The sequence below is a fragment of the Vipera berus genome (genome assembly GCF_964194415.1).
Source record: "Vipera berus genome assembly, chromosome: 3".
Classification (NCBI taxonomy): Eukaryota; Metazoa; Chordata; class Lepidosauria; order Squamata; family Viperidae; genus Vipera; species Vipera berus.
Window position 1 is genome coordinate 34,556,553 of NC_138204.1, and position 25,780 is coordinate 34,582,332.

Sequence of the window (25,780 nt, forward strand, 5' to 3'; positions counted from 1 at the left end):
GTCTGCATGCGTAATATTTTTTTGTTCCATTCAGTTGTGTCCGATTTTTAGAGACTGCATTCAATTTAGCAACATTGTTCTGACAAGAATCGAAAGTATATTATTGATATTAAATATCTTTATAGATAGGAAGAGTGTAATCTCTTAGAAGAAAATATGCAAGATGCAGAATAAACAAAATCTTAAATATCTGCTCCAAGCTCAGCACACTGTTTGTCTGATATGTGATTTGCTAATGATTCTATGATGTCAAGTAGAAGAGGTTGACTGAGAGACCGAAGATTTGGCAGCTTGGATACCTTCAACAGATGAGATAAAGGGAAAATGATTAGTTATTACCATGAATCCAGTAATATGTTTTGTACAAATTAATATTTTATTTTTTCAACTGAGCATAATAAACCTAATCTTAATATTTATTTATTTATTTATTTATACAGAAAACTAATGTAATGGAACATGTTTTTCCTTCCATGAAACAAGCAAGTGTAGCAATAATGAGAAGACACAGTTAACATTTAAGGTTTTCCATTGCTTTGTTCTAGTTCTCATTTCTGCAAGATGTAGCTTTTGAAAACTAGTGATGAGATTCTTGAACTAAAATCAATGGAAAAGAAGTTTAAACAATGGCTTTTAACAGATGAAATCTTAAAATATTAACATGTTTATAGTGCTTAAAAAATTAAATAATTAAAAATTTAGCTAAATACAATAAATCCAATCTCCAAAGCCAATTTCTAATTTTAAAAGGGAAATATAGTTTGGATTTAGTAAGAAGATGACTTCCCAAATATCAATCTGTGTATTATTACAGAATATTTCTACAAGGTGATATGCGACCATCCTAAAAATGTGGTAGCGAGGGAGGGAAATGAGCTGAACCGGTGGTAGCACTGCACAAGCCTGAGCGAGAGACGGCTGGAGCTGCAGGGCTGTCAGGGCTCAGCGGAAGCGCCAGGGATCCCAGCACGTCTGCTTAGTGCAGAAGAAGCGCCGATCAGCTGGAATGTTGCAGCATCCCCAGGGTCTTGTGATTTACATTCAGATGCTTGGCAACTGATTCATATTTATGACGGTCACAGTGTCCCAGGGTCATGTGAAGTGACCAAAACCTGCTGCAACCACCCAGCAGATGGGGGAGGGGGGAATAAAAACCAAACACCCCCCACCCCATCCTCGCTGCCAATCCTCAACAGAAATGCTCACAACAATGAAAACCTCAGACAGGAGGAAAAGCGCGGCCAGGCAGGCAGGCAGGTGTCTTGCTCGGCTGTGACTTGGGGGGCACTTTTTTCAGTGTCATTGTAACTTCGAACAGTCACTAAGCGAACTGTTGTAAGTCAAGGACTACCTGTACTTAATCACTTTTTTCCTTTTTTTTTTGGTCATCAAGTTTTTGACACCTTGCTAGGCATGGTACTCAGATGTTGCCATATCCTAAAAGTGGTACAATGGGTGAAAAGGTTGAAAAGCCCTGATATAACTTGTCTATGCTGTATCACAACCATTACATTTCAAGGTCAAATTTTATACACTGCATAGCTGGACAAGGACAGGAAGAGCTGCTATTAATGAAACATAGGAGCTCTTCCTATCTTTGCCCAGGTATGCAAAGTATAAAAATTGACCTTGAAATGTAATGATTATGATATTGCATAGATGAGTTATGCTACTGTAAGAGTTGCTATTATTGAAACATAAAGGGGTGCAGTGGTACAGCGGCTTAAAGACATGGATTTGTGAGCCAGAGATGGTCAGCATTCCAGCGCTTCAAGCCCACAGGACCACCTGGTGGAGTGAGCTCCCGTCATTTGCTTCTAGCTTCTGCCAAAATAACAGTTTTAAAGCATGTAAAAATGCAAGAAGATAAAAAAGTGGCACTTTGGTGGGAAAAACTAGCAATGTTTCATGCAGACCTGCCTAGATGCAAGGTGAGATCAGCAGAAGACAGATGACCTGACATCCTCCCAAAAATTACAAGCCAGCATGTACTGTGGATAGCACACATGCACGAACAAAATGAATTACGGTAGCAATCTTAGGCTACCAAAACTACTCTGTGGTTAAAAAGCACTGCAGGCTTCCTTGGCTATGTACACCATACACTTAAAAAAAAGAAAAGAAACATATAACTAAACTCTTCTTGGATTCTCTAGAATTAATTTCATACTTGTAAACAATGTAAATGTAATATGTAATTTAATTATAATACGGTCTTAATTGTAGGACACGTATTCTTCTTATAAATAATTAAATATAAATATTATACACATACACACACTTATATGTATCAATATATTACAAGACCAATACTAACAGAAGAATGAAGAACAGGAAACATTTAAAGGGAGACATTGGGTAAGGAACACTGAAGATTAATCAAGGCAGATTAAAAATGCATAGCAAACAATCCAAAGGGAGCAACAAGAATGAAAATGAGGACTACCTTAAGCTGTTTTCAACCATGGCAGTGAAAGAGGACAGCAGATGCCCAGAACCCCAGAAAACATCCAACCAACCTTGGTGAACTGGTGAACAATGATATATAGGCAGTGTCTCTTCATGTCCAGTGCCTGGGTCCTGTCAGCTGCCTCTAAAATCTGAAGAAAAAAAAACAAGTTTCTTGCATCAAAAAGACTCTATAAGCTAAGGCTTGTGTCTAGTGAAGAAAGGAAAACAGAGCTTTACCAGTGTTATTTTTTGCTGAGAAAAAAACAGCCACTTGTGGAATTGTGCCATGTGACCCAGCAACGGGGCAGCCTGTGCTCCTTCCTACTTGACCTTCTGAGCTCTAGAGATCTCCAAAAAGTACGTGAGCGATCAGTGACAGAGTGGGGAGGCCTGCGTGGAACCCAATGGGTTGGCAAAGCAGGCCCAGTGCCTGTGGGGGACCAGCAGGGCAGAATGGGGGAGGAAAAAAAGTGGTAGGGCAGCATGCTGCAGCATCTCTGTAGTCAGTGGTCAGAGTGAATGAGTGCAGGAGTGACACCGTGGAAATAACTTTGGGACTGAGTCATAAGTATCTTTTAGGTGGTCTGTTGAAACTTTGAACAGTTGCTAAGTGATCAGTCATAAATCAAGGACTAACTATATTTCCAACAAGCGCCATATGCCTATAGATGTTCTCCAAACCATATTTTGTTTTCAAACCAAACCTCTTACAGCCTTACTAAATACACATATAACAAACTTTACAGAAGTTTAGCATCCTTGAGCTTCATAAAAACATAGAACCAGATAATGAATATGCACCATTTTGAAAGGCAGGGTCTAGTTTAATGACTTGTCAGCTTTACACTATTGGGGAAATATATGATGGCTCTGGTCTCCCAGGGATTCTTCAGAGCATGGGGACATTCAGATACTGAGATTTGTCCTATATAATTTGAAATCATCTGGTGGTTTGCCAATTGGCCATTTTCCATGATTTGAGATGATTCATATCAATGAAAGGGGACTGCACTATTATAACCCACACAATGTATAATTTACCTTCCATTCTTGCATAAAATCAGTAAAGAAAAAAGGGAATTGGTAATTCACTACAATTAAATATTTAGAAATATTTAACGAATGAACCACATTTTTCCTAATAAGGAAATATGGATATTCTTTATCATCATTTTAAGATATATTAAATATTTGTATATTTTTGTAATATATTTTTTGTAGTCAATAACTCCAAAAAAGGAATGCACTGAACTCTATATTGACTATGGAGATAGGTAGACCATAGAGAGAGATAAATCTAGAAACCAATCAGACCATACAGTCCTATCTTGCAAACTCTGCAGTACTTATTTTTGGAACTTTCAACTGATTATTCCCTAGAAAAAGTATATTGAGATAATTACAATTAGTTCCAAATTGATTCATTAATAGCAATTACCTGAAGCACATTTTCCACAGTGACATTCATTTCCAAATTCTGCTTGCAATATGCTTGAAGACGATTATTATAGAACCCATAATAATAAGGGGCAGCAAAAAGGTAGCTAAAAAAAACAGTTAAAGAGAATTCGTGTTTCATATTATAAAGATACAAGTACCATAAACCGAAGCAGAATAGCAATAAGGACAAACAAAGATTTGACCTCTGCTTATATTCTCTCTAGTGTGTTATTGTTATAATTGCAGCTGGATAACTGAAAATTATCTTTGGCTCTGGGCCATGCACACTGCTGCCATTTCAGCCAAATTATATGTGCAGCAGCTGTTTCCCAATTCTCCATGAACCCAAATATACAGAAAGGAGATGGTGTAAGCAAAATAAAAACCCAGAATTGATGTGTTGGTAGAAGATTATTTCTTATGATGAGCCACCAAGAATCTATTTCCTTGCCTGAGGAATTTTAATCTGAATAGTGGAAAATTAGTGGGCTGGTTCCAGATCTGACTGTGATGATGCTTCTTCTATTTTCAGTAGGAATCAGAATCTACTAGAAATGGATTTTCAGGAGACAAAGAGCTTTCCAACAGGAAGAACAATGAAAATATGGAGGCTCCATTTCCTTCCTGTAACTATTGAGTGTTTTAAAGCAGGGGTCTGTCCCTAACCCCTGGTCCGTGGACCAGTACCGGGCTACAGCATGCCAGGAACCGGTCCGCACAAATAAGCGAAGCCCCATTTGTGGAATGCAGGCAGCACACAAAACCGGTCTGTGGAAAAACCTTTCTCCACAGAACCAGTCCCTGGTGCCCAAAAGGTCGATGACCTCTGTTTTAAAGCTATCAAGTCTTAGTAGACTAGGGACAAGTTGACAAGAAAAAAGATCCTGTTATTAACTTTGGAGTTAACATTCATAAAACAGGATCTCTATAGTAAATATTTATTTGTCCTCTTCTATTCTATTCTACATGACTCACAGAATCCGTATTCAGGATATTTATTACCAAATATTATAAGTTAACCTGTATATAATTCTACATCCAGAGTTGTACAAAATGAGTCACAGGTTAGTCTTTTAAGCCTTGGGTACAATCCCTACAGATTTTAAAGTTGCAATTTTGAATGTAATGAAAGGGAAAAATAGTAAAAAAAAAATCTGGAGAGTATTAAGATACCTGTAATTACTGTGGGTTTTGTCCTGGCACCACTCATTTTGGTTTGTAATCCCTGGCATATAGAAAGAGTGTGCCCTCAGCTAGAAAACACTGAGCATCTCTGTTGTAATACCTAACATGAGTAACATATTAAACCAGATAAAGGATACAGGGAATCTTCAGGAGGCATATTCACTTCACCATAATAAATATATCGTAGCATAGATTCAAATGCTTGTTTGCTTGGGACCATTTCACCAATTGAAATATTAACTTGGCCATCTTCTGGCATAAAAGAACGAAACATGGCTTCAAAGTAACTGGGGGGGGGGAAGGAAGAAACAGATTGTGTCACTGGTTGGTTGTTCAACAAATAAAATAAAGAGAAGAGAATGAAATACTGGAGCATTTTAAAATGCTTCTTTAAAAATTTTGTTTCTCAAATGCAACAATTTACAGTGTTTTTAAACTCACAAGGGTTTTATACAATATTATTCATACTCACCATACAGATGGGAAATTCAGAAACATGCATGAATGAATAGATAGATGAATAAATAATAAATTTAAATAAATAAAATTATTCATTATATATATATATATATATATATATATATATATATATATATATATATATATATATATATATATATCAATAAAAATTCTGCATTCAAAATAATGAAGTCTCCTTCTGTTCAGAGTAGCTGGGAGTCATGCAAGCTTCAGCCAAATTTTTATCTTACAATAAAAAGAAGCCAAAATAAGAAATTATATTTTAACATCTGTATCATTTTGTATCATGGTTTATTAAAATGTAAAACACACCTAGAGCGAGCTGCAAGAATAGCTTTATGAGCTGGTCTTGGATGACCATCTAATAGTAGAATGATATCACAGAATTCTAGACCAGCACCTTCCAAATAGGCTTTCATATCCTGAATCAATGAGGTTCCTGCACAGGAACATAAAGGTTTGCCAAGACATTAAAAATTATTGACTTAATTACATCAGAACAGCTACAAATGACTTGCAATTATGTATGGTATCCACCTTTTCAGTTCAATACAATGCCATAGGAAGATCAATAGGAATTTTGTAATATTTGATAATCTAAGGTACCAAATTCCCCAAGTCAAGTTACTAACTATAGACATGTTCACGTAGTTTTCTTGGCAATAATGTAGAACTGACTTGCAATTGCCTTCTACCAGGAAGATTTTTATCCAATTTCTTTGTTTCCCTGAATCGTTTTTTTAAAGCCAAAGTAAGCTACAAGGTATTATTGTATTCTTTCTAAATTCTGAGACAACAAATTTATTAGCTAAGGAAAATAGTCAACAGATATGAATTACTGCACAGTAGAGTTACTAAGCTGAACATCAGAAATCTAATACCCTGGGGGAAGTTTGAAAATTTTTAATTGGCAAAATATTAATTACTTCTCATAGTGATAAGCTTTTTTACATCCCAAGCAAAATCATCATAATCAGCAGTGTCAGAGATTAGCACATATACTTGGAAAATATAATTGGAAATATGAAAAACACATTTTCATTTTTTCCTCCTACAGAATGACTGAAGGATTGTCATTATCACTCTGCAAAATGCTGTGGCTTTAAATTTAAAGAGACCACCATATCAGTTTTAGCAATAAGAGGCAGTTAGACAAGCTATATACATGTAGGTGCTACTACAGGTATTCCTTAACTTATTACCATTTTTTAAGGACAGTTTGAAGTTTTGATGGCACTGAAAAAAGTGAGTTATGTCTTCAAATTTATGGTCCTATAGTCCCATGATTGCACTTCAGGCACTTAGCAAGCAACTCACATTTATAACAGTTGCAGTGTCTTGCAGTCATCTTAACCCCTCCCAGCCGGCTTCCGACAAGCAAAGTCAATGGGGGAAGTCAAATTCACTTAACAACTGCATGATTCACTTATCAGCCACATGATTTGCTAAACAACTGCAGTAACGTAAAATCAGGTCTGGTCACATGATGACTCACTTAATGACTGCATCACTTAGAGATCAAAATTATGATATCAATTGTGGTCATAAGTCGAGGACTACCTGTAGTATATAATGAATGTTGATTAGCTTACACTTTGTAGAACAGCTGTACTGTAATTCAGTTCATTTATCTGAGACAGTAATGGGAGGTTAAAAATGAAGACATCTTTCTCCAAACATTATCTTTTATTGGTTATTTTATTGGTCATCCTAAGATCTAGAATCATCCATCTTTTTTCCCCACCTACAAAATTATGTAGAATCTTACTTACGAGTTCAAATTCATTTTATTTCAAAACTGAACATTTATGGATTTTAATTCTATCTTGTACTTCAGACTTCTATAATTTATACACAGACTGTAACCTGAAAACCATAGTTCACTTTGGATGGAAGATACATTACCAATATCAAGAGGCTGATCAGAATGTGTTCGAAGTGGAGGTTGCTGTTTTCTTCGTACTATCTCTACTATCAAAGATGAAGAAAGGTGTTCAAATTCTTTCATCATTATTACCTGATTAAAGTGTGATTCTTTTACCACAAAATTCAGACAATGTTCCTAAAAAAAAAGCATATATGCGTATATGAGTACATATACATAGCCCTACATCATAAGAAAATCATGTTTGGAACATTTTTTCTACAATTTCAAACAACTGTAGAAAAATTCTACAATATAATAGAATAAAAATTCTACAATATAGTAAAGTATAAATGATCAGTTTTGCAAGCATTACAGTTAACTCTGCAATATTTATAGAAGCTAATTCTGAAAGATTCAAATTCAGAAATTACACAGCCAGTTTATCGCTTTTCCTTTGATTCTTGCCAATGTTCTTTAACAGAGTCTCTCTAAATCGGGAAAATATTGGCTTGCATACCTTCTCCTTTAGTTGCAACACCTACTTTTCTATTTTATTTAACCAATAGGATCAGGTCCATTTACTTTTTATTTTCCAATAGAACTGGAATCTCCCTTAAATAATTCAAGTTTGCATAGTTTACAGATACATGGAAAAAAGCTGAAACACCGGCAAGAATGGGTGGTTTCATTCAAGAAAAGTACTTGAAAATTGATTGCCTGGTACTAGAATTTTCAAGTTAGTTTAAAATGGAAGAGTTTTATACATGAAAATTCATTAATTCTGCACGCACATGTGCACACACGCACGCACGCGCGCACACACACATACACACAACTTGGAAGTGGTTTGCATTGCCTACTTCCTAACACTAACAGACAGTGACTGACCCATGGTCACGCTGCTGGCTCTGTGCCCAAAGCAGAATTAGAACTCACAATCTCCTGATTTCTAGCCAGAGCTTTAACCACAGGCTATAATTTTGCAAAAAACCTACCTTCAGCTGATCCAGCTGAAGTTTGTTTGCATTTTCACATACTACAAGTACATTCTGCAGATCTACTGAAGCCTCAATGTATTGGACACAGAGTTGTTCCAGTCGGGATAGTTTGAAGTTAAGTGCCAACTTGTACACATCCATGATGAGCAGAACATCTTGCACATGCCCTATGCAACAATAACAAAAAAATAAATTCATTGCACATATTGCAAAGAATGTGACAGGTGAGGAAGCAGGCAGGAAAGAAAATTATTTGATTCCCAGTATTAATATTGCAATAATGAGGCTCGGCCTACATTAAAATGCTATTAAAGCATGCATGTTCCTTTATGTTAAGAAATGCAATACAGAGCAATAAAATACAAAAAGATGAAAACATTGCGATGGAAGACGAGATATCTGTATCACCCTGAGTTCTGGTAGACTTCGACCTATTATTGCAATGGAGCCTGCCCATTACAATTCTAAGTTGTGGCAGTCCATTAATACTTGCATAATTGCCTCACTTAATGACCACAATCCCTGCATTCCCTGTTATGGTCATTAAATGATAGTGCAGGTCGTTAGTGTAGCACAGGGTATCTCATCGGGTGGTGGAGGCCCTGGGAGGCCAGGGTCTGCACTGCAGCATCTTTCGGTGCTCTCTTTAAACTCTTCTTGGATTTTTAATTTAATTTAATTTAATAATTTGATTTCTATACCGCCCTTCTCCCGAAGGACTCAGGGCGGTGAACAGGGCAATACACAATAAAAAACCAGATACAAAAATTAAAAAACCATTAAAAACCAATTAAACATCATGCCCATAAAATCAATACATAATTAAGTTAAAAACTAATTTTAAAAACCCAACCTGTCTCCTGTCTCTGGGGGCTAGCTGAAAGATCTGCCTGCTCCCCTCTGGCATTGGGAAGGATCTCCTTCAGCTCTGTTCCTGCACCCCACCGAAGGAGTCCATCTTTTCTCGATAGGCAGCTCTTTCAGCCAACCCCCAGAGGGAAATCAGCAGAGAAGACTGCAGATAACAATCACATGAACACATGGAGTTTGGCAACTAGTTTTAAGTCCGAGCATGTTGCCAAGGATCCTGATTGTGATCATGTGACTGTGGGGATAAGGGTGCAACCTTTTGCAACATCTGGAAATGCTTTGTGGGTCATAAAGCAACCTTTCTGAGGCTGTTGTTAATTCTGGACCACAATTAAACAAATGGTTGTTAAGTCAAACACTATCTTTATTCTGATCAGTAGTAGTTCTCTAGATTCCCGGTCACAATAAAGGTCTTGCAAGATGAATCTTTAAGCTGGACAGCTATTAGCTTAATCTAGAAACACCGGCCTATAAAGCACATGTTCTGGTACTGCATATAGGCTTTTAAAAATTATCATTTACAAATCTGATCAGAAAATTCTGCTCTGTAAGTAGGCTATTTGCTTGGGGAACACAAACAGGGAGGGATAATAAGAAGTGATAAAATAACTACCGTACTTTGCTCAAGCCTTTACCTTTTCCTGTTCAATAGTGTAATATAGGAAATCACTTGGCTTATTATCTCCTGGACAGACACTGCCCTCACCCTTTCTTTCCTTTTTCTTCCTCTTATTCCTTGGTACTCCATCTCCCTTTAAGCTCAAAGGCCCAAATTCTCAACACATCTCAGCTGAAAATTCACAGCCTCAATATTCAGTCTGCTGCTGGAGGTTCTTAAATATTTTTTAAGATTTTCTTTAAGAACTTTAAGAATGTAAGGTTCTTAAATATTTCCTTCAAATATTTCTTGTAAAGTTAGGGAAAGGCACCTTTCAGTGGGCAGCTATTACCCCCGATTGCTGAGGATTTCTAATGCACATTTTGCTCAAAGTTTCACAAATCATGTTGGGAACACGTCAGAAGCACAGCCATATTCTGATCTTTTCTGCGTCAGACAGGCATAAGCGTATCATAATTTGCCACCGATGACGATTGCATGAAATTTGCATATGGTTTAGGTATCCTAAGCCTCTGTCATTAGTCACATTTTTTTCTTTCTTAGAAAGATGAATTCAAGAAAGAGACAGAGAAAATATGCACTACTTTTCTTAGGAAGCAATTCTACTATTCTACCTTTGCGTGGGTATTTGATTTTGTCCGTGTAAAGGAACTGCATGAGCACTTCAAAGGGCTGAGCTTCCGCTTCTCGGATTGTCACTTCCAGCAGTGGCTGTAGGCAACCCATCTTCGCATTGTTGCCTGCCATTTCCTTTTGGGGCATCTCTTGTCCTTCCTCATTAACCTCTTGCTTAGATTTCTAATAAAAGAAGGAAAAGTTAGGGTTAAGGTTATCTAAAAGTTAGGCTTATCCAAGTTTTACAAAAATAAACAAACAAAAGTCAAGCCAAATAATGCTGCAAAATGAAACAAGTTACACAGTTATTTATATAGCCCTGCATGTACATAAGCATTAAATAAATTTGCCGTTATTTTTGCTTTACCTGGTTATTAACATTAAGGTATATTCTAATACAAATGGCAAACTAAATCTAATGACAGTATATATTTTAAGATTTACCCAAATATTACATCCTGCTGTAGGTACTGAAAAAAGAAATCACCCATCGCTTCTAGATTACTTGCTGGTAATGACCTATAAAGCTCTAAATGGCTTGGGTCCGGATTATCTAAGGGAACACCTGCTGCCGGCATCAACTTCCCATCGTCCTGTGCGCTCCCACAGGGAGGGCCTTCTCAGGGTGCCGTCGGTTAAGGAGTGCCGGTGGGTGATCCCCAGGGGGAGGGCATTCTCTGTGGGCGCGCCTGCCCTTTGGAATGATTTACCGGTGGAACTTTGGACCGCCCCCGATCTGCGTTCATTTCGCCGGGACTTGAAAACCTGGTTTTTTGATCTATCAGGCCTGGACTGAAGGGGTTTTAGTTTTTAATATTGTTTTAATTGTTGGGCTTAATTAATTTAATCTATTTTAATTTTATACTATTTTTATATTGTATTTTATGCTGCCCTGTAAACCGCCCTGAGTCCTTCGGGAATAGGGCAGTATAAAAAATTAATTAATTAATTAATTAATTAATTAATTAAATAAATAAATAAATAAATAAATAAATAAATAAATAAATTGAATGCCATTGGATTAATCATGACAGATTTGACTAGTTAACACGAAAGCACCTATTTGCAGCTCTTTTCCTAAAATCTAAATATTAGTGGCCTGTGAACCTCCTATCCATTTGTCTCATGTATCAAAATATACTGTGAATGGAGTTAACGACAGAACATAATCATTAAACTTTAGCTATTGTGTGCTTGTTACAGTAATATATTGCTATAAAGAAACCACAAACAAATGGCCTGATGGACTTATTCTTGGAGAGGAGAGCCGATTGCTGCAAACAAACATATTTATTCTAACTTATTTTTATGGTTAAATATTCAAGAATGTACATGTTGGCCTCATTTACCCCAGAAGTTAAATTGGAAAATGGGGATCCAATAAGTATTTGTAATAAACCATACCTGTTTCAGCCTTTCTTTTGCCTGTGTAATTTTCTTCCTGAGCCATTTACAGCGAGCTGTGACAATAACTGCATGCCCTCGGACCCTCTCTTCTTTCTGTCAGCAGTAGGGAGACAGCATGGAAAAAGAATAGCAGGATTGTACTGATCACTGAATCCTACAAAATTCTATATATATATTGGAAATTTAGCCAGTTTTTGAATAAAAAAACATTGTTTATTTTTATTGAAAAAGACTGGTTACAATTATTAATTCACTATGAATGGTCATTTGGGCAGTCACTCATATAGGTTCTGTATCTGCACAAGATCTATTTTAGGAAGCTTCTACAACTGTGAAAAAATTCTGAGAGAGTATCCTCCCTATATTCAAGAGGACTAATTCTACTCAGTTCTCATCTAATATAGCAGCAATAAAATTGACGCAAACTAGAGAAATGATGAATAAAAACCTGCAATGCAGTAGCCTGTGTGAATATAAAACCACTTGAACTCTAAACATATAGAGAAACAATTTGCATTTCTTTATGTTCTCTGATAATTATGGACAGGGGCTGAAAGAAAAATTCACTTTTCCAGTGGATGAACAGATATTACAAAGCCAAGGAAATGAGTACTATACAGGCTGAGAGTATATAGCAAACCAACAAGACAGTTCATCTATGGTATGTATATAAGCAGTAACTATCTCATTGACATTCCTCTGGAATCAAGATTGATAATAACTATATTGGCACTGGAGAAGTATCTGTTCTTAAGGTTCTGAAAACCACTGTCTTTAGCTGTTTATTCATGTCTCAAAAGCAAAGATGACAATAAAACACATTTTTCACTTTCTCATCTTTCTTTTAAGCATTAGAAGAAATTCCCTAATACAGGGATCCCCAACCCCTGCCACGTAAACAGCAGGCCAGCACGCATGTACACACAGCTCAGCTTGCACAAGCGTCGGGTCAACAGGTGTATACGTACACATAGCTCAACTTGCATAAGTTGAGCTGTATGCACATGTATGTGCCGCCAGCCTGCCACTCACGCAAGTTGAGCTGTGCACATGCATGTGTGCACCGGCCTGCTCTTCACATGGCCCGGTTCCCCTCTCTTCCTCCCAGCCAGGCTGCCAAGCCGCAAAGGGGATCACTGCCCTAATAAGAGGAGCTCTGAAGCAATAGAACAAACTGCTTTAGTTGTGAACTCAGGTTCACTACATGCATTTTAGCAGACGTTAGAAGTCTGTCTGTCTGGTATGCCATTGTAACATTTTGCATGATAAATCTTACACTGATCAAGAACTTGGAGTAGGTGATCTCTAAGATTAAATATCAACACTGACTTTATTTTTCTATATCACACTGGAATTTATACCACCAATTTGTTCTGGCTCTCCAATGTTATTACACGCTTGCATAAACTAAGTAGAGTACAACTTTTCTTTATCAAAATAATAGGGAAATCAAACACAGCATGGCCTCTAGACAACTTTCCAAGCCCCTTATCAGCAGTTAATACAACCATATTGACAAATAACAAACGAAGTACATAGTATATAGATAACGGATGATGTAGACATATATCTCCTTTTCAGCCATGTCATTAAAATTCACTTACCTCCCCAAGCACAAATTCTAGATCACTGAACTGCCTGTTTTCCCATAGTCTTCCATAGTCATCATGTAAAGTACATTTTGGATAACAAGAAAACTGAAATCAAGAGTTATTGCTATGTTACAGTCTGAAATGGGAAGTTTTATTGCTACGAACCATAGTTTGGCATGAACAGATTACATAAATGTTATTAACTTTTTATGTCATTGAACCAATATAACGGTCCATTATTTAGAAGATTTAACTCCATTTGCTCTATAACATTTTCATAAGAAATAGAATGAAAAACTTTAATTAATTTATGCATACATACATACATATTGATATTATTTCCTCTTAGATCAGGAAATGTTATGAAGAATACAGAAAATGGGCAATAAATAGTATGAGAAAGAAACTAATAGTATGAGATAAGATAAAGGAAAGGAAATAGTAGCATAAGTGGTTTCTTGAAACACAACCATATGGAGGCAACTCTACATGGAAAAGAAATATATATGAAATATTAGAAATTTACAGCACAAACTGTTCAGAAGACCCAGGAATAAAATTAGAAAGCTTGCAATGTCAGAAACTAGGGACGCGGTGGCTCAGTGGGTTAGGATGCTGAGCTTGTCGATCAGAAGGTCGGCAGTTTGGCGGGTCGAATCCCGAGTGCCGCGTAACAGAGTGAGCGCCTGTTACTCGTCCCAGCTTCTGCCAACCTAGCAGTTCGAAAGCACGAAAAAATGCAAGTAGAAAAATAGGGACCACTGTGGTGGGAAGGTAACAGCATTCCGTGCGCCTTTGGTGTCTAGTCATGCCGGCCACATGACCACAGAAGACGTCCTCGGACAAACACTGGCTCTTTGGCTTTGAAACGGAGATGAGCACCAACCCCTAGAGTCGGAAACGACTAGCACGCATGTGCGGGGGAACCTTTACCTTTACCTAATGTCAAAAACTACTCAATTTTACACAAAAAAAATGGCCTGAAAAGTGGTGGGAGAACACTAGTTCAAATATGAAATCACGTGAACTGGACTCTAAATTTCTGTGAATGAAAATAACTCTGCTAGATCTCGATGCTTTACACTTTAACTTGTTTCTGTGACAAGTTAACATTGTTCTCAATCTGTACATCAGACCTCAACTAGCTAAAGACAGAAGGAAACATTTCCATTATATTCCATATTTTTTTTATGTTTATATATCTCCCTACAAATCAATATAAGATGTAGCAGTCTCTTCCTGATCAAAGGGTAATGGTCCAAAACAGAATTCTATGAAGACAATATTAATAGTGCTGACATTATTTGATTTATTATTATTCCTATGAGGCAAATACTAAACACTAAAAATATTTTAAAAGTTGTTCACTGTCAAAATTTAAAGTAATAATCCTTATCTTCTTATATTAATTGATGACCAATGCTTTCAATATATTACCTGAAATCTATACATTTCTCCACTTCTAATGTTATTGTCCACTGTCCCGCCAAAGATATACATGGCATCACAGATAACAGCTGCAGCATGGAAGAGTCTTCCAGTTGGTAACTAGAAACAAAGAATGCAAAATATTCCCTTTACAAATATTACAGTGCACAACCTCAAACTCAGTTTTCTTCACTGGTGCTCTGTAACCAATATTTTCTGGGTCTAAAATCAGTTTTCAAGGCCTAATATTCAACACAACTGTGTGGGAAATACAGCACATATGCTGAGCCACTATCATATATAGATATACTATGTATTGGTCAGTTCATGCTTAAAAAGGATAGTGTCTTTTTAATACAGACAAAGAAAACCAGAGAAAATTGTCAGATCCCTTAATATCTTACTAGTCATAAGAAAGAGTAGATATATCCCCTATGGGTGAAGATCTCACTTTGTTTACCACTTCACAATGCTCCACCTCTCACCAATAGACTAGCTGTGATTTAAATGCCCTTTTTACCCAGGAACAGCCCCAATCGAACACATATACACTCCACACATTGCATAGCATCAATTTCCTTAATGAATCTGAGAAACTTACAAAAGTGCAATAAAACAACAAACATTAAAACAAGATGTAAAAAACTAAACTAAAAATTTAACATATTCAGCATTGAAACTCTAAAATGTTAAAGGGCCTGAGTGAATATTTTTATTCCCCTCCTAAGCTGTAACATAATCTTTTTTTCAATTCTAGTGGTAATTTGTTCCATGTTTAATAACAGCATTTATACTATTTTTATTATTCCTTTTTCCTTATAATTATTTCTCTCATATATGAAATCTATTTGTTAAATCAGAGATTTTGCAAAGATAATTAAGGGCAATTAATTATATTCTTACCTCACTATCTGGACTTGGATGGATAACTTCCCATGTCTGAGAGTCAACATCATAGCAATGAAGTTCATTAGGCAATGTATTGTCTGCAGCACCACCAAACACATATAGATGGCGATCAAAAGCAACCATAGTGTGACCATATCTCCTTTGGGGAGGAGGTGGAGATCCCCGGAGTAAGTGTTCGGTAGGGATTCGTGTCCAACTGATATTTTAAAAAACAAACGGTATTTGTTAATTGAATGTTTAGTTTCGTTTTCTAAACCAGGAATACACTAAGCTGCATCCAGGCCCAACAACTCCTCCAACAATTGTCACGCTTCACAGAAAGGAAAATTATTATAATAATGATTTTATAATTATTATAAAATTATAATTCTAACATATTTGAATAATAATAAATTGTAAAGCTAAATCCATGTAGGTCTATTGCTTTAATATATATAACAACAGAAACACAGAAGTACCGTATATACTTGAGTATAAGCCGAATTTTTCAGCCCACTTTTTGGGCTGAAAAATCCACTTCGGCTTATACTCCAGTGAACAAAAAAAAAGAACTGTCCCTTCGTTCGGGCCAGGCTGCTGAGAGAAGGGAGCGGCAGAGGCTTGCAGGGCTGGCAGAGGTGGCGGCAGTCCAGCGTTGTTTCTCCCCCTCGTGCGTGTGTGTGTGTGTGTCAGACCCGCAGGAATGGCTAGTAAAGGTGGCGGCAGTCCAGCATTTGCGTTTCTCTGTGTGTCAAGCCCCGTGGGCCCGACACACAGGAGGGGGGGGACGCCGCTTCCTTACCAGCCATTCCCGCGGGTCTGACACATGCACGCATGCATGAGGGGGGGAAACGCCGGACTGCCGCCACCTCTACCAGCTGTTCCCGCAGGTCTCTCTCTCACACACACACACACACACACACACACACACACGCACGAGGAGGGAAACAACGCTTGACTGCCGCCTCCCTAGCAGACCTTCCCTGCGGGATGTGCTACCAGGAAGCCTGGCAGCCTGATGAGCGGACCCTGCGAACCGCGGCCGAGCCAGCTCCGGGATACTGCCAGAGTCAATGAGCGGCTCGTGGTGGCACAGAATATAGATAGGTATGTTGCTAAGAAGGGGCCAAGCTTATACTTATACTCGGCTTATACTCGAGTCAATAACTTTTTCCAGTTTTTTGGGGTAAAATTAGGGGGTCTCGGCTTATACTCGAGTCAGCTTATACTCAAGTATATACGGTAATCAGTATTACTTCAATTAAACTAAATGCTATAGTCTACTCCTGTGACCCAGTTTGATATTGCAGTTAAGCCACTGGACTGGAAACTGGGAGACTGAGTTCTAGTCCCACAGAAGCGCAAAGGCAGATGGGCGACCTTGGGCCTGTTACTCTCTCACACCCTAGGACAGGGGTGTCAAACTCAATTTCATTGAGGGCCGCATCAGCATTGTGGTTGCCCTCAAGGGGCCGGGTGGGTGTGGCCAGGGTGGGTGTGGCCTACTGGGTGGGCGTGGCTAGAGTGCGTATGGCCTACTGGGTGGGCGTGGCCAGCTCTACATTGTTCGCATCAAGGGTGCCTATGGGGGCCTGGGCAGGACAGATCTGAGGGTCTCTGGCGGAAGGAGGGTCTCTGGGCCAGGGCCAAGGCAGTGGGGGCCGTTCCCTCACTGTTTCCAGGATGGCTTCACGGGCCACATGAAACCACTTCGCGGGCCGGATCCAGCCCCCGGGCCTTGTGTTTGACATGTCTGCCCTAGGAAGAAAGCAATGGCAAGCTACTTCCAAAAACTCTTTTGCCAAGAAAAGTGCAGGGGATTGTCCAGGCAGTCACCGGGAGTCAAAAACAGAATTGAAGGCGCACATACACACACACCTCTCTCAGAGCCCTCTCCTGGTTTTCATTTTCAGTAGCGTTTTCTTCAATGTTTCCATTGAACTTTATTTCCCTCAGAACTGACAATTTCCTCCTGGCTATACCTTATAGAAATGTATTTATTAGACATATTTCTACGCTACTGAAATCAAAATGACTCTTGGCATATTACAAAGAAAAAAACTGTAATTTAAGATATAGAACAAAAATAAAAACACAATGGCATTACAACAATACAAAGAAGTTAGAATAAAAAGATAGCAACATCAGATAAAATCAGGGGAATGGTTTCCAAATCAATTTTCAAGAACTTTTGAATTTAAATTACAGTAAACATTTCTATAGATATACCTGTGATACTCATTTATTAACTTATTTGATTTTGCTCAGTTATGTTTCATACATACATTTTTTCTTTGAATTCGAACTGAAAAAGGTTATTGGTAATCTTTGCTCCACTCTGGCCAGAAAAAACAAACATCTTCTCTTTGCAGACAGCTACAGGAAAATTACAGCATGAAGGGGGAATCTCACCAGTCTGTTTAATCTGAAAAGCAACACCACAAAATAAATTGCAAATGTCTTGTGTTGAAACCTGCAATCTCAGTATTTCTCTAGATCTATATATTATAGAATCATTGTTAGTATGAAGAATGAAATGTATTGATTAGTTCATACTATCAAAAATAAACAGGAACTAAACTTTTTCAATCCAGGTACTGAAAGCTCAACAATTTGGGTTACATATCTGTGTACCCTTGCCAAAAGTAAAAATACATTTAATAAGCCTATGCCTAAAAATGAGGATTTCAATCTTAGTTACCCAAGGTTACAATCCAGCAGGAACAATATATTTTAAATATAAAAAATTGCACAGAGTTAGCACTATACAGCCAAACTTTGTTCAAAAGTGTTTTGAAAATAGTGACAACTGTTGAATTAGCAATATCTATTTCCCCCTTCCCAGTACATCTTCAAATAGATTAACCTCAACTCTCACTGAGGAATTATATTTTAACTCAATACTTAACAATATTAAGATATTAATAGTCAGTTTTCTTACCTCTTCCCAACATGTTAAATCTCTGTCTTGTAAACTAATAGTCCACATATCATTTAATCTGTATTGAAGGAAAATACACCTTTTAGGAATGTAACAGTAACAGCACAATCTATTTTATCTGAGGGAAAATTTCCAATCCAAGGCCCTAAGAGATATTAGAACTGTACATTACAAGTTCCCTAACAGCTCAAAATGATAAAAGCCAAAGTTCAGTAATCCCAAGGAGACTGGGATTTGGGGGCCAAAAGGAGTACAATGTGCAGCCAATAATCCCTGTCATTCATCTTCACTATAAGCAATTGTCATAGCTAGAGTTCCAAGACATAACGCGTGGATTATGCGTCAAAGATTATTTCTCATCTTCTCTTCCATATGGGGAAATTAATTCATGGAAAATCTGAAGGAGCTTTTTGAAAGAGGTTCTATTTTTTTTAGCGTAAGGAATTGATTCCAAGCTCCTAAAATATATTCAAACATTTAAAATTCAATCATCTGTATTCCTAATACCCCCCCATGAATTTCTTTTGGATTAGGAAAGTTGGGGAGACAGTAAAGAACTTATTATAGTCTTTAGAAATAGGTTTCGCTACATAGTATATATTATTACTAATTAATTTTCTTGAGAAAGAGGTTCCAGAAAATGGAAACAAGTTTTTCCAATGAAGAAACATATGTTAGAACAACAAAGTTCATACAATTTATTTCATTTAAATTCCTTGATAAATTGCAAACAGATTAGGCCTTCTTAATTATCAGTTTCTGAATATCATAATAAAACAACAGTAAATTAAAATACTAATAAAGGCATGTAAGTAAATATCTTTATCCTATCATATCAAGAGTCTTAAAAATGAATGGTTTTATAATTATTAATAAAAATAATCATAGTTTCAGACAAATAATGTATCTTACCGTGCATTTCCATCATATCCTGCAAAGATCCACAGTTTATCACTATAGACGGTTGCACCATGAGCTGACCGGGCAACTGGTAATCTAAAATAAAGACAAATTTACCAGTATCTTAACTGATAATACAGTTAGACAAGTATGATAAAAGCTGATTATTACATACCTAAATGAATACTATCAAAATGTAACTATTTGGGAAATAGCTAAGTTTAGTATAGAACACCATATACTTTATTTGGCTACATGCTACAAGAATTTTTTACTGGAACAAACCTATACAATATCTCTGATCTGGATGATATATATTAGATTTGAAGATGAACATATGTTTTACCTGTTTTACCTTACTATTCTTCTAATTTTATGTTAGCTGGCCAGAACTGCTTAGGATGGATGGAGAGATAGATGGATAAATAATTTAGATCTCTAGATTTTGGTACTTGTAGTTTAATGAGAGCAGAAACAAACCAACACATTAAAAACTCCAGATCCTCCCTCAGGCTAAGCAAAGTGTAATTCAGTTACAGTTGCTTGTCAAGAAAAAAAAGCAAGAGTTAATTGAATGTTTTTCTTTCTACATTAGTGACGTCAACTATAGAAGTAAGGTTTTATTTATTTATTTATTTGTTTGTTTCGATTTATATACCACCCTTTTCCCGAAGGACTCAGGGCGGTTTACAGGGCAAATTAAAACAGTGCAATGTACAAATTAAAATAAAATTAGATTAATAGCCCCCAAACAGTTTAAAATTTAAAATTTAAAACCATTAAAACCCCTCAGTCCAGGCCGGCTAAATCAAATAGCCAAGTTTTTTAGGTTTACCTACTAAGTATATAAAGAGCTGGCACATTTTAACAGCCTGTTTTTTTAGTTTTAGTTTGATTTGGGATCCTGACTAAAAAAAAGCAACTGTTCCTTTGTTTAGAATTATCTGCAAAACCAGCCACTGATTCCTGCCTTTTATTGATTTTTTTTGATTGAAAGAAGACTGCTACCATAGTGAGTTTAATGCTATTACTATTTATCAACTGACAAGGCCAAAATTTTGAAATCTCTAGATACTTTGCAGCCTTCATAATTATATACAAAATTACTACTCTGAGTGCTGTTCTATACTTTTTACAGGTTTATATAGTAATACATACACTCTTACCTTCCTTCTATCTTCCATTCAGTCCATTGGCCTGTTGCAAGTTTATATTCAAAAAGATCATTTTTGTTCTTCAGGTTGGAATTGGAATATATATCTCCAGTGTAGCCACCTACATATTAATTTTATTATAAAAGAGACAGTTTGCATAATTTAATAATAACTTATTACTTATAACAGGGCAATAAATATGGTTACATAAAGCAAACCAATTAATGCTTTTATAGTTCATAAGAAACATACATGATATTCAGAACTTGTCATGTCTATATTGTGTAACTTATATTGATTTTTTATTTACTGGTATGTTTTGCATTATGTCTGATTCTTGCACTGTTTTTGTGCTGTCAGCTTATCTTGTTCCATATTGTTTTCAGACCTTATTGACAATCATTAAAGTATTCTATGATAACATTTATCAATTATTTTTCTGTCAGTGCTATATACGTTTGTTGTTAACTCCTCATGTTAATTCACCAAGATTCCAAATTATGCATAGAACCCAATTTAGCCTTCTGATAACTCACCAAATACAAACATGCTGCTTCCATAAACTACTGCTGAATGGTGATACCTTGGTGCTGGTGGGGTCCCAGTAGTAAAAGCCCTATGCAGGACAACACACAACAGTACGTTGAAATAAAAAAAAGGTTTAGTTAATATGGTACTTTAATGAAAAAACATGTAAATGTTGATTGTGTGTATTTTTAAGTTAATGTCTTTCATAGCAAAAGTGGCCAAAACAAAACAAGTATAGATCAGCAAGGGTTTTTAGACTGCCTGCCATATAACAAAAAAGTTCTTTGGAGGTCATAATTTACATCTTAGAACAAAGGAAATATTTTCACTTAACAACACTAGTAATAAAATAGAGATACAGACATCCTTTGAAAGATGAAAGGCAGTCTGTATGAAGCACATATTTTTAAAATATTAAAGCTGTTGTGCTTTTTTTCCAAATGACTGTAGCTCCTTTGGAAGCCACCACCGTCTACAAAAGGGCAAAGGTGTAGATACTTTGCTTTGCCTGTTTTCCAGCTCTACTAAAATAATTTTACTGGGTTGGAATAAGATAGTTAAGTAGGTAGGTAGGTAGAGCACCGTATTTCATATTTAAATTAGCAACATTCTTACATATTTTATGAATTTGCCAGTTATATGTAATTGCTCCTCTGTATCAGGGGTGTCAAACTGCTGGCCTGTGGGCCGAATGGATCATAGCGAAACCGTGCCCACCCCATTGCCAGCAATGGCAAAGAAGTCGGGATACGTCGCGACACGTCATGTGACGTTGTGAGTTTCACAACCCTGCTCTATATAATCTATGAACATCTTAAATATTTGTTCAGAAGAAATTTGGGCACTTGATAAAATTCTGTGATAGTATATTTTATCATTTTACTATTATAAAACATACAATCCTGAATATATTTAGTTACAACAAACTATAGTAAATATATTTAAAGTTACATGCTCATTCTATAAATCTTTTAAAAAGTTCAAAATTGTTTTTCTCTTTCTAACATGACTTTAACTTATTTTGACTCCAAATCAGAACATAAAAATAAAGTATATTGCCATCATGAAAATAATTTCTCATTTTGTCAAATATTCAGAAGCTCTAATTCATTCAAATATTGGTAATATGGGACATTTATTAAAAATAGAAATGTACCTGCACCAAGAGCAATCCTTCACATCAAATCTTAACAGGTCATTCAACATAGTTTTCCTTCAAAGTAAGGAAAGCAATATATAAATGTATATTCAGAAGTCACAAAAATATTATTAAAGAACCTTCATAGATGAAAGAAATTTACTCAGCTAAAATCTACCTATTATTTGGTTTCTAACCATTTTTAAATCAAATGAGAGAAAAACAGTAACTTCTTTGACAATTATATTAGAATAAATTTTACAAATAAATATAATTAATAGAAACAGAATATTTATAACTTAAAACTTTGCTTGTTCATACTTGTTTCCTAAATGCCTCAAGCAAATGTCTTATTTATGCTTTTAATAATCTGTTTGAAAATTACTGACTCAGTAAAGACTACGTTTTTGGTAATAACACTAAAATTCCCTTCTTTGAAAGCTGTAATAGTAGGATGACATAAACCCCTTTTTACTAAAATTTATCTTAGTATCTTCAAATGTTATATTTTCAGGGCTAACAAAAGTTCTTTCATTTGCAAATTATATAGGAATTATTTTTATAACAATCATAAAAGCAACCACTGTGCACTAGACAATGTAAAGCATATTCAAAGTAGATGTAAATAAAATTGCTATTGCACTGACCCTTCCCATTGAGATGACCTCAGAAATTTTTTATATGTTGGTAAATCCTTAAGCATGCATTTTCTGAAACAATATATATATATTCTAGCTAAAGATCTATTACTGTCATGTTGAATGGAGACATTTATTTAATTTAATTTGTATACCGCCCTGAGTCCTTCGGGAGAAGGGCGGTATACAAATTAAATTAAATAAATTTCCAATTTAAGTGGAAACTCAGATAGATAGACTGTTCATATTCTAGACTGACTGACCGTCTTGGATATTCCTGTCACAATTTTTAGCTTTCATATTACATAGATATATTGGATATGATCACAATTTCCAGTCCGTTGAATTATATTCACATTTTTTCAAGACCTTGAAAACCTGGTTCCTGTGCCTAAGACTTGGGCCCTGCGCATAAGATAGAGCCAGTCTAGTGGCTGTGTGGATGACTGGTTTATTTTTCATATTATGCATTTTATGTATTTTACTGCAAGCTGCATAGAGTCAGTCACATAAAAGTGAGATGGTTTATCCCAGCCTTTTCTTGAGGAGAAAGATTGTGGGGAAGGTGGAAGGAAAAGCCAGGAGGCTTATAGATGTACTCATCACTTTTGGTACGCCATGGCATTCTTCAAGGGAAATGAGTTAGGCATTCCAAGGCGATCCTCACTGTCTTTGGCCCCTTAAGTGTTTTCCTAAAGAGAAAGTCATGGAGCAGGCAAAATAGAGTTAACATATCTCAAACAGAGAAGAGAAACCTCTGCATCCAGACGTCTATGGAGATTCTCAGTCATCCAGATCTTCAAAGAAAAACAAGAAATTCCAGTCACCTCATGTAATCCTTTGGGATTCTGCAGCCAGAACATCCAGAGATTCCCATCCCAGTTTCAAGTGGTTAGAAATACTCTTGCAAACTACTCAAGTCCAGTTTGCCTTTTTATGCCCACACTTGTTTTTAATATGCAGTGAGAAAAGAAGGTGCTTGCCTAGCAATATTTTCATGACAGGCAATATTTAAGAGGAACCTCCATCACTGTAAACATTCCAGTTTCCTTTGCTTCTTTCTTTTCTTTATCATGGTAAGAATTGCATAATGGACATTATTTCCTAAATAATCCTTTTTACTCCCATCACAATCTCTGCATCCTTATCTTAGAAAACCTTGTCTGGAAAAAACTTTATGTGTGCTCTTACTAAAGTGAACCATGTTAGGGAGCGGGGAAACGCAAAAGGAGCCAGCATTTGTTTTGTGTGGGGGCATAGGAGGGGCTACAACCAAAAGGAGGAACGTCGGGAGACTCACCCGTTATCCCCACCAAAGACGTAGATGGCATCTCGATAAGCGACCACGGTGTGTTTGCTACGGCTGGAAAGAAAAGAGAAGACAACCTTGGTTTACATCCCTTCCCTAAACCAGCGTTTCCCAACCTTAGGAACTTGAAGATGCGTGGACTTCAACTCCCAGAATTCCCCAGCCAGCATAGCTGGCTGGGGAATTCTGGGAGTTGAAGTCCACGCATCTTCAAGTTCCTAAGGTTGGGAAACGCTGCCCTAAACTGCCCTCCGGTCCGGGATTTCGTCGGTGGCTCCTACAAGCTGTTCAGCCCCACACCAAGCCGAGCCCCCCGCAGACCCCAGATCCCCAGAGACGCCTCACCGAGCCCCGACGAACTCATCGCAGGGCGGGAGGCGGCGCCACCGGTGCACCGTCTCGAAAGGCCCGAAGTTCAGAGTCAGGTATTCGACGCTGTCGGAGCAGCTATGATCAAAATCTACGCTGGGCGCCACTTTGGACCGCCCGCCAGAGTTGGCCGCAGCCGCCATGGCCCGGCTTTTGCTGCCGAGGACATCGACCAGGACCGAACGTCGACTACAATTCCCGACATCCCACGGCCCCGCCGAGACCGAGTCTTATTCGGAACTCCGACTACAATTCCCAGCATGCCATATGCTTCCTGGGGTAGCATTTTCAAGGGTGATCATTTCGTTTTATAGCTTGTGTTCTAATTATACGTGGTACTGATCATTGAGTCGCATATGTCCTTTCGAAGTATGTGTTTCAATTATGCTGTAACGTGGCAACGGCAGCCAAACGTTCAAGACAAAAAAAAAAAAGCTTGTGAACTATATAGTAAAATTGTGATTCAGGCAGCCTAGGATGAACGTATAACGATAGTCGTTTCAATATTAAGAGAGCATTTTGTTAAATAGGAGGGGGCAGGGCTTTTTTTGTCATAGAACGCTCAGAACGGAGTTCCAGCACCTTTTTTGGATGGAACTTTGTAGGGTAGGCAAGGTGGGTTGTATGACGTGTGTGAGTTCCGGCACCTTTTTCTTTTACAAAAAAAGCACTGGAATAGAATATGAATAGAATAGAACAGAATAGAAAATGAATAAAAATAATAATAGAATAGAATAGAATAGAATAGAATAGAATAGAATAGAATAGAATAGAATAGAATAGAATAGAATAGAGAATTATGGGAATAGAATAGAAAATGAATAGAACAGAACAGAATAGAAAATGAATAAAAATAGAATAGAATAGAGAATTATGAGAATAGAATAGAATAGAGAATTATGGGAATAGAATAGAATAGACTAAACTATTAGAAACAGTTCAGTTTCTCAACTTTTATAAAAG

The 25,780-nt window shown here is 36.9% G+C and overlaps 1 protein-coding gene across 3 annotated transcripts; it reads right to left on the reverse strand.

The window, feature by feature from the left end:
• Positions 1 to 100: 100 nt before the first annotated feature.
• LZTR1 (leucine zipper like post translational regulator 1) lies at positions 101 to 25,251 on the reverse strand. Of its 3 annotated transcripts, none has more exons than XM_081324310.1 (20): positions 24,794 to 25,251; positions 24,440 to 24,502; positions 22,520 to 22,576; positions 21,372 to 21,451; positions 20,848 to 20,956; positions 19,694 to 19,777; positions 18,782 to 18,839; positions 18,126 to 18,265; positions 15,856 to 16,057; positions 14,962 to 15,072; positions 13,537 to 13,629; positions 11,930 to 12,025; positions 10,525 to 10,708; positions 8,419 to 8,588; positions 7,462 to 7,618; positions 5,869 to 5,995; positions 5,214 to 5,363; positions 3,890 to 3,995; positions 2,447 to 2,600; positions 101 to 299 (listed from the first exon to the last, which is right to left on the reverse strand). In XM_081324310.1, exons 1-19 carry the CDS (start codon positions 24,958 to 24,960, stop codon positions 2,448 to 2,450), a joined length of 2,307 nt encoding a protein of 768 aa, XP_081180436.1. In that variant the 5' UTR covers positions 24,961 to 25,251; the 3' UTR covers positions 101 to 299; position 2,447. The 3 variants fall into 3 exon arrangements, with proteins under 3 accessions (XP_081180436.1, XP_081180435.1, XP_081180437.1); XM_081324309.1 differs by having other exon boundaries at positions 2,520 to 2,600; positions 24,794 to 25,249; XM_081324311.1 differs by lacking the exon at positions 13,537 to 13,629 and having other exon boundaries at positions 2,520 to 2,600; positions 24,794 to 25,250.
• Between the last annotated feature and the right edge of the window lie 529 nt (positions 25,252 to 25,780).